This window comes from Pteropus medius, unplaced genomic scaffold (assembly GCF_902729225.1).
Source record: "Pteropus medius unplaced genomic scaffold, Ma_sr-lr_union100, whole genome shotgun sequence".
Lineage (NCBI taxonomy): Eukaryota > Metazoa > Chordata > Mammalia > Chiroptera > Pteropodidae > Pteropus > Pteropus medius.
In genome coordinates, this window is record NW_024352947.1 from 1,305,503 (window position 1) to 1,314,906 (window position 9,404).

The following is a 9,404-nucleotide window of genomic DNA, read 5'->3' on the forward strand; positions in this document are numbered from 1 at the left end:
AAGTAAATAAACAACCAAAACAGATAAATCTTGTTTAACTTTGGAGAGCCACTAAAAAGAAGCTGACCACCTTATTTCCGGTACTGTAAACTGAAGAGTTATTTTATGTCATTCAGAACTACTACTCCCAATAAACATGACCTTAACCAGGTGATCAAGGTCACCATCAACAGTGCTGAGTTGTGTTGACAGTGTCGACCCTCAAGGCGAAATGGTGAAAATGGCTCTTTATCCCTGGAGTCTTTGTCCCGCAAATCCACAGCCCCGGTCTAATCCCGGGCTAAGCATCGGATTAAGTCCCAACCGAGACACAGTCTCCGAAATCCCTGAGCGATTCTCCTCAGAACTGTCCGGGTCATCAAAACCAAGGAAAGTCTGAGAACCTGTCACAGCCCTGACAAGCCGACGAGACGTGTCAACCGAGGGTAAGGGGGTGTGCTGAATGGGGTCCTCAAACAGGACAAGGACAAACCAGGGAAACCTGGGTAAAATATGGACTCCGGCTAATGATGACGTGTGAATATCGGTCACCGTTAGTGACAAATGGGGCCGTGACGCGTGTGAGAGGTGACCAGGACCCCAGAGTTTGTGCGTGGCTGGGTTCACACCCGGAAACCCGCGTGCTGCCTGTTACCCCGGCGTTTCTCACGGGTGACCGCAGATTGCCTCCAGCAGTGGCACCTGGGGGCGTTAAAATGCAGATTGCCAGGTGCCGCCCCAGGCCAGCAAGGCTGGGTCTCTGCAGGCGCCGGGGACAGCCGTGACACGGGCTCCACACGGGGGATCCCAGGCGTTTGCTGCCTCTCACAGGGCCGCCTGCATTTTCCGTGCGTCGGCCTGAATATAAACCCACACATGCCCAGAACCAGCTTCATGACCACGACCCTTCCACTCCGCTCTGAGCCTCAGGATGCTCCCGGTCCTCCCAACCGTCAGCTTTCAAAGCTCTCCAGACCCGTTTCTTTCACGGTCAGAGGCATCTCCTCCAGGCCCGGGGTCTACTGTCCCACGCGCATTGGCCTGTCCTTCTACATTCTACATCCACGTCTGAAACGTACAGAGCGGCACACGAGAATTTTATTGTTATTTGGCCATCTCCCGGTGTTAACAACTTGCTCAAAATCTGCCGCCTTGGTGACCCCGGAAAGAAACCGAGAAGAAAAACAAGTCAGTTCCGTAGGAGCGAGAACCGACTGATCTGAACGGCCACCCCTCCCCCGCCTGCAAACGTCGCAGCGATGTCCCCTGACAGCCCCTGACAGATGACGCTGTGCCGGCCGGACAGGCGGCAGGCTCGAGAACGCCCCTCTGGCCGGCCGCGTTCCCCCTCCCAGCCGCCTCCGTCCTGAGGCTGTGCCATCCACACACGGGGGTGGCGAGCCACCACCGGACGCCTGCGCGGCGCGGTCAGGCGGCCAGAGGCAAGGTCTAGCATTTTCTCTCTCCTCACTGGAACCATGAGAGATGCCTAGTCAAATCCACGATGGCTCTACGTGGAAGCCTGTGGAAGCCCGTTAATTACCGCATCACCGGACGGCGTTACATGCCTGATGCTGGCTTCCTGTGAGAGCAAGAGAAGCCACCTCTTACCACCTCGCTGCGACATGCACGATCTAGGCCTCCGGGAACGGAGCCACGTAGACCGCGTGTCTCCGGCTTACAGCGATGACACGGGTCACGCGGCCGTACCCGCCTCCCAGCATTTTCTGCTCTGCTCCCGAAAGCGCACACACGAAACGAATGTTTCCCTGCACGTGGCGCCCCTCCCCGAGCCCCCCAGGAAACAGCGACCCCGGAGTGCCGTCACGGGACGGGGGGACTGGAGGGTGGCGTGTGGCATCTAGGGTGGCTGGGACGAAGCTCGCGGAGCCGCACGTCCCCCCGCGGACCCTGGATTTCTGGTGATGATCACGACAAATACATCTCAATGCCCTAATTACGCGGCTTCCACTCACCCTGACAGTCAGGGTCTGTGGGAAAACAAGATGTTACGTGAAAACCAATGACTGGGAACAGGGGAATTTAACAGGAGAGCAGCGTGATCGGCCGATCGTAAGCCCTTCTCAGCTACCGTGAACGAAACGCGAGCTGCCGCGGATTTCAAGGCAGGCCCGAGGCCGGGATATGAATTTTTAAAGAGCAGCACAGAGGGAAGAAGCAGCTTTCTCTCGCGGGAGCGGGTTCCCAGGGGCCCGCGGCAGCTCGCCACAACCATGGAAAGCTTTGCCGAGGAGCTGGGCGTCCACCAGGCGGTGGTCTGAGCACGAAGGCTCGAGGCGGGGGATCGGTGGGGACAGCGCCGGACGCGGGCCCTCGGCGCCCCGCGGGGGAGTGCGGCCGGGTCGGGGGAGCTGGGTGCGCCTCGGAGCTCGTGGAGGAATGTCCCATCAGGCCAGAGTCCCGCGTGCAGAGCAGCCCCCCGTTACGGGGTGAGCGGTAAGGACGTGCTCGGAAATGGGGACGGGAAGGGGCGAGCTTCGTGTCAGTGGGCTCCTGGCTCAGGCTTTCGTGGGCGGCATCAGCCATAGAGGTTGACACCACTTAGTAAACAGTTTCTCTGTGCCCGGCGCCGCCGTAAGCACTCGGCGAGGGCCACTGAACCCCCAGGCACTTTTTACTTCCTTATCCACACGCAGGGAAACCGAGGCACGGACAGTCGGGCCTGGCTCGGGGTCCAGCATCCACGCGGGGCCCGACAACACGGACGCAGGCGGTGTGACGGCAGAGCCTGGCCTTGCCCACCAGGACTCCGGCGGGACAGAGAAGGACCCCCCACGCCCTCTGTGCCCCCCGACCCTGGCCAGGACCACTTCCAGGCATGCCATGCTCTCCGCCCGGCCTGACCTTGGCCGCCAGGCAGAATACTTCTACTTAATATTCCTATTTACAGACACATGTGCACTGATACATTTTGCCTTTGAACAGAGTCTGGCCGGCCCCCTCCCTTCCAGACGAGCTCCTCGCCTCCGGGGAGACGTACGTGTATCGGCGAGGCGGGGTCCGGCTGGACACTCTAGAACACAAAGCAGAAGAGCCGGGGTCATCATCCTGTGCTTTCGGGGTGCGCGGGGTCGGGGGGGGATAAGACTCGGACGCGGCCTTGCCTTCAGCAGCGAGTACTGGCAGCTGGCCATGACGTGGCAGAGGAGCAGCAGCCACAGGTCCCGGCCGAAGCCCCGGCTCAGCGTCAGGAACCCCAGCAGCGACACCAGGACAAAGAGCGACACGGCCAGCACGTTTTCCTGGACGTCGTCGGTTCTGTGCGGGGCAGACAGGTCAGAACAAGGGAGACGAAAGGTCAGTCAGTCTGCGCTCGGCCGGAATCCCGCGCGCCTCCGAAGCGGCCGACGGTGCCGGCAGCCGTCCCCGCGCAAGGCTTCTCAGTCGGTGTCAGCTGTCACGGTCCCTCTCTCCTCGCTCCTCTATTTTATTTAAAAAATCCATGTTTCACCCTGAGTTCTGCATTGAAACAAATGAAACATAATCCCATTGGTGTCCTTGGCCCCTCGCTGGGGCTGGAGGGAGAAGGCGCTAGGCTACCCCATTCACAGTGGCGGAGCCCGCGGTCTCACGTGGAGCTTCTGGGCGCCTTTCGGCGGGGGGTCCCCACCCCCGTAGCCCCGGTTCGCAGCCCCCGCCCCGTCGCAGGAGCCCGGAGTGCTCCCGCTGAAGAGCTGACAGGGCAGGGGGTCCGGCTGAGGTGACTGCGGTCTCAGGTTTTCTCCCCGGTACCCCGCTTAAGAGGTGTGGGGTGCAGAGGTGGGCTTACTCAGCGGTGGCGTTGTGCCATTGGATGTGCCGAGGGACAATAAGGGGGTTTTAGGGTGTGGACAGGAAGGGGCCGAAGGCTGGAAGATGAGGGCAGGCAGGGCTGCTGGCCGGGACGAAGGGTGTGGGTGGACGCTGGACAGGGTTTGGGGACATCTGAGGGCCTCAGAGGGGATGCTGGGAGGATGTGAGGGGGAGGCGGTGTGCCCGGGGGAGGCGGAAGGCAATGTCACCCATGAGGCAGTGCAGGGTGCCTGAGCCTTGGCAGGGGCCAGTTGTAGCTGAAAGCAGTGAGGGAGTGGGTGGCGTGGGACACCTTGAAAACTGGAGACAAAGCACAGAGTTCCTCCCAAACACCCCACCATCAACCCCAACAGAAGGCGCGCCAGTTAGACAGCCTGATATCCCCATCAGCCCCAACAGGGGTGGATTCCCAGACAGCCCCCAATCCCCACCATCTGCAACAAAGCTGTAAGCCAGAAAGTATCTCCAGCCCCCCAGCAACCCTAGCTAGTCTGATTTTAATAATTCCTTTTTAACGGAAGAAAGTGTTCCAGAAGACTGCCTCAGTCTACCAGAACGTGTCACGTTGGGTTACTTTAGCTAAGTTGAAACGCTCATCTTAGAGCGGGGCCTCCGGAGACAGTACTGTCAGGAGGACCATTGTGCCCCCGCTCCCTGACGTGTGGGTCCTGGAATCTACGGTGGGAATTTTGCACGACTGTAGTTTTTTAATATGCGATCACACCATTTAAGACATCGCTGGGGGACCAGCTGCAGCAAGGCAGGCGACCGGCCTCCCCACGGCCCCCGCTGGCTCGCATTTACTGCAGAGCTCGGCACCGGCCGATGACAGCGTGGGCAAGGGCACCCTGAAATTTCAGGCAAACGCTCCAGTCAGAACTACAGTTCCTAAAGGTGCTACTCCTGTCCTTTGCCTCCCTTCAGGTAGGGGACAGAAAGGGGAAATCCCATCCCTGGCCCATCTCCACCATACGTTAACCCACCTGACACCCCTCCAAACCCTCCCCACGCAGTACCCACACCTGCAACCCAGGCCATCTTGTCTTGAGGAGCCATGGCAAGAGGTGAGGATGACCAAAAGGGTGTTAAAAAAGATGACCACTCCAATTAGCGTGCAGCAGACAGGGGTGGGAAGCAGAATGAAGCTCTGCCTGGGAGGAGACAGAAATCGCCCCCCACACACACCCACCACGACCCCGGCCAGGCTTCGCGCTCCATGTGGGAGCCTCCACTGTGGACAGTCGCCAGCAGACCCACGCACGACGTCATCCCCAAAGCTAACCTTACACCCCAACCACCCGCCCGATCGCACGCCTCCCGATTCGGTGGCTAAGTCACTGTGCCTACGGCTGTCAGACCCGGCGCTCTGGCTGCGGGTCTGCAGCACGGGGCGCACGGCCCCGGTCCGCTCCGCCCAGCACACGCGTGCACACTGCATGCCCCGCGGCGTGTCCACGCACCCTGCACGCGCGCGGCTCACCGGTCAAGCAGCGCCAGCAGGGCCAGGCGGTCGCACCAGACTTTGATCCACTTGCCCGGGAAGATGACGAACTTGTAGAACTGCTCCCGGTCAAACTTCCCTTGTGTGGACGAACAGGACGAGTCCTCCGGGCCCCGACTCGGATGCTGTGGGACGCAAAGGGGACAGCAGAGAGGGGGTTTCACACTGACGCGTTCCGGCCACAGACGCGCCTCGCGGCTTGCGAGCGCGAGGAGCAGGTGTTCGCGTTCCGAAACGTGAGCGGACAGTTTCGTAAAAATGGGCGGCCTCAGAGCTGGACCACGATCGATGCAAAGGCGTCTTTCTTACCAACAGACGCCACTTCTGCTGTGACGTACCACGGACACGCGCTACTTGTCATTTCAAAACACTGCTCTTAATTGAGGCCAAGAAACTGCCATGGGAATAACTCCTAGGAAAGATCAGAATTCAGCGGAGGATCTTAAATGACTGACTTCATTTGTGAAGGTATGTGACTCAACGGAATGTCAAGATAAATGCTCAGGTTTTGCTATTAGTAAAAAATTTTCATTGCCAATGTGTAAGACACTGGTGAGGCCCGATAGAAGAAAAACTAAAATATTTATAGGACGAAGTCTAAACCAATAAAACAGAAATTGGTGGGGAAATTTATATCCGGGTTTAAAATGTTTTAACACCAAATCATCTGTGATTGGCTCTAATCCAGTGGAGAAGAATTCAATTTTGGAAAAAATAATAAAAAAAAAAAGGCTTCGTTGATTTGTCTAACAAACACTTAATGGGCGGCTTGGGAGCCAGACGTGAGGTCAGGAACAGGAAAGTAGTTAGAACGTGGTGGACGCGGTCGCTGCATCCGAATGCCTGCAAGAAAACACCCCTTCCATCACCACGGTCAGACTCAAAACCACGGAAGGCAGGCCGCGGCCCAGCACGGTCCCCTCGCTAGCAGAGGGGACAGGGACCTCAGTCGAGCCCAGGGACCAGCGGGTGGGGGAACGCGGGGGCCAGCGGGGAACTAGGGAAGCGTAAGGGAAAAATCACTTCCTCGTCCGACACCTGATGCCGCATTTAAGAGACGAGCCGTCCGAGCCGCCCGTTGTGGCGTTTGCAGAGACCACGGTGGCAGTCAAGCGCCAACTGACAGCCACCTGGTCGACTCATGGGGAGGAACAACATGCCCCACAGCGCTAAATTTCTCAGGAGACCAGAGGATCCCCCCTTAACCTCGGGCATTTAACTCTGGCCTCTGTTACAGCCATCACCCCAAACGTGCACTTTTTCCTTCTCGCGCCCCTCGACGCGGGCTTTGGGGCGCCCTGAACCCTCCCTCCTGTCGCCCTCCAGCGCTCCGAGGCCTGGGAGGCTCCCGTGGGTGTTCTTCCCCACACAGACCCCCGCCAGGTACCACGCTCCTGAGACCGGAGAGTGCTCACCGTCGCGCTGACGCAAACGCAGCCTTTCAAGGGTGTGCGAGGCCTGATGAGCAACGATCAGCGTTCATCGCGTTCATCGCGGGAGCGCATGCGCGGGGGTCCCCCCTGGGCCATCCCGAGTCCCGCCCCCTCCGCCAGGGCTCGCTGCGACGGCTCAGTCTCACGGTTTTCGACTTCACAGATACAAACGCGTACGGAATGTATCCTTTCGCAATTTGCTTTTAGCTTCTTTCCTCCAGTCGGCATTGGGTTCCTGCGACCGGGTAGGTAACACGCTGTTTCGTGGCTGGGACCCCCATGTTCATGGCTGTGAGTTAGTCCGTGACATGGATAGGCCGCAATTTACTTACCCATCATTTTACCATTGAATATTTAGGGGGTTTTTCTTTCCTTTTTTTTTTTTTTTGCTATCGCGGTGCTGTGAACGCTCTCGGACATGTTTCCTGGTACACATGCACAAGAGTTTCTTGAGGACAGACACCGAGGGATGGAATTGCTGGGAATACAAATGCTCGACTTTACCGGGGAAGAAACTGCTCGACTTTTCCCCGGAAACGCACACATTTGCCACAAGTGGAATAACTGGGTATGGAAATGCTCGTGTTAGGAAAGCACGTTCTCGAAAGTGATTGTACCAGCCCACACGCGCACCCACAGCTCACAGCTGCTCGAGTGCATGTCTCCTCCACCAGGCGACAGGTCGGGGAAGTTTAATTTTTGCTCGTCTGGAAAACGTAAAATGACGTTTCCTTTTTAGTCTAATTTACGTTTCCCGCGTTATTAATGAAGTGGAGCATCTTTGTCCATTTTTAGCTTTTCGTCATGAAATTATTTGACATTTCTCTCTTGGTTCCCTTGTTTCTCGTTGCTTTCTATGTGTTTGTGTGTGTGCATGTGCATATGCGCTTACGTATGCATGCACGCGTATAAGTGCATGTGTGTGAGTGTGTTATGGGTATACATGTATGTGTGTGCATACAAATGGGCGTGCATGTGCGTACGCGTGTGTGCATGTACATGTGTATGTATGTATATGATCAAAACCTTAATTAGAGATGTGAATTATAGCTATTTTCCTACTTTATGGCTTGTCTTTTCACTTTCTTTATGGTGTTATTGATAAAGAGACATACTTAATTGAAGTAAAATATCATTTATCCATCTTTTCCAATAAAGTTCCAAATTTTTGCAAGTTCCGTGCCTTGTTTTTCCAATCCCTGTCTACTCCACAGTTTTAAAAAAAACAATTTGATTTTATCACGTTTTTCAAAGTGGCATCGATTTGCCTTTCGCATTTCCTAGCCTGCCAGGAATTTCCGTACGCGAGACAGGGGCTCGTTTTCTTTCCCATAAAGAAAACTCTTGTTCCAGTGCCATTTCTGAGCCTGCCCCCCGCCTTTCCTGTGCAGGTGCCAGCACAACAGTGCCCGCGTCGGCCTGCGTCTGAGCCTTCGGCCCCTCGCTACCCCGCTCCTTTCTCCAGGCCCATCCGGAACCCCGAGGGGGGCAGGCCAGCCTGACCCACCCTGGCCTGACACTGCTCAGCCTCCTTCCTCCCTGAGTGTCCGGCTACATCTAAATAGCATCCCTGGCGCTAACTTCCAGTTCGCCGATTCTCTAGTCAAAGGTGTCAGATTTCCTGCTCAATCCTTCAGAGCTTTATTTCACTGTTCTACTTTTCATTCCTAGTATTCGGTGCTTTTCAGGTCTGCTCGGTCTCTCTATGGCCTTTTGCTTTTATATTTTCAATTTCTCTTTTGGTCTCTTTGATACCTAGTAGACGTGCTGAATCCGTATTCTGAACCCGATCGTTACAATTTCTAAATTCGCTGCGAGTCCGTGTGTGCGTTTGTTAACTTTTGCTGGCTCTTATTCACGGTGGTATGTTTTCCAGGATGTTTTATAACTTTTCGTTGAATCACACTTTCCTCGGATCTTCATTAGTATGAATTCCTGGAGAGCGAGGCTAAAGTGCCATTATTCCACCTTAAAATTTTCCTGTTTCTCCTGGGCACTGGGAGGCAACACCAGCCTGATACCTCTTTACGGTAACGTTCTGGTTGGAGCTGTTTGGACCACGCAGGTCTCGTAACTAGGGGCCTCGAACTTCCATGGAAGTCATTTGTGGTCACACAGTCTGAAGAGAGGTTTCTGCCTCCTTGACCCGCATCAAGGTCTGTGCAGGCGGATTTCCACCCAGTGGGGTGGTGATGATGGAGGCCGTTTAGTGAATTCTAGCAGTAGGCGGCCGCTTCGTGGGGCCCCAGACGAAGATGTCCCTGGTTCTTGTCAGCCTAATATAAAAAGATGCGGACCAGGACCAGCCTTACTGGGACCCTCCCCCACGTCCCGCAGGGCGACTTCATTCAATGCACACACGTCCCCTGTGTCAGGGAAAACGCAAGTTTCTCAGAGAAAACCCACATTCCGCAGGGCCCCCCACACTCTGTGGCTTGCTGGGGGACCTCGCCGTGGCAGCGGGGGTGGGGGCGGGGCACGGGGCAGGGAGCAGGAGGTGCAGAGGAGACTGGAGAGCCAAGGACACTGGTGGGGAGAGGGGGCCACACGGCACAGGGCCCCCGGAGCCGGGGCCGACGGCGGGGTCTGCGGACCCCACCACTGCATGCCAACGGGGCACGAGCAACCGCCCCTCCGCAGGCACCGCCGTCACGCCCGGCGACCAGGCTGGTGCCAGG

General features: G+C 56.7%; 1 protein-coding gene across 1 annotated transcript in view; it reads right to left on the bottom strand.

Annotated features, from left to right (window-relative positions):
* Window positions 1-9,404, bottom strand: part of LOC120592611 (pecanex-like protein 2) — a 70,884-nt gene that overhangs the window by 1,737 nt on the left and 59,743 nt on the right. Inside the window, exons 10-11 of the mRNA XM_039850347.1 lie at window positions 5,273-5,418; window positions 2,981-3,258 (exon numbers count right to left, since the gene is read on the bottom strand). Coding sequence (XP_039706281.1) covers window positions 2,981-3,258; window positions 5,273-5,418 — 424 coding nt within the window. The remainder of the gene's footprint in view (window positions 1-2,980; window positions 3,259-5,272; window positions 5,419-9,404) is intronic.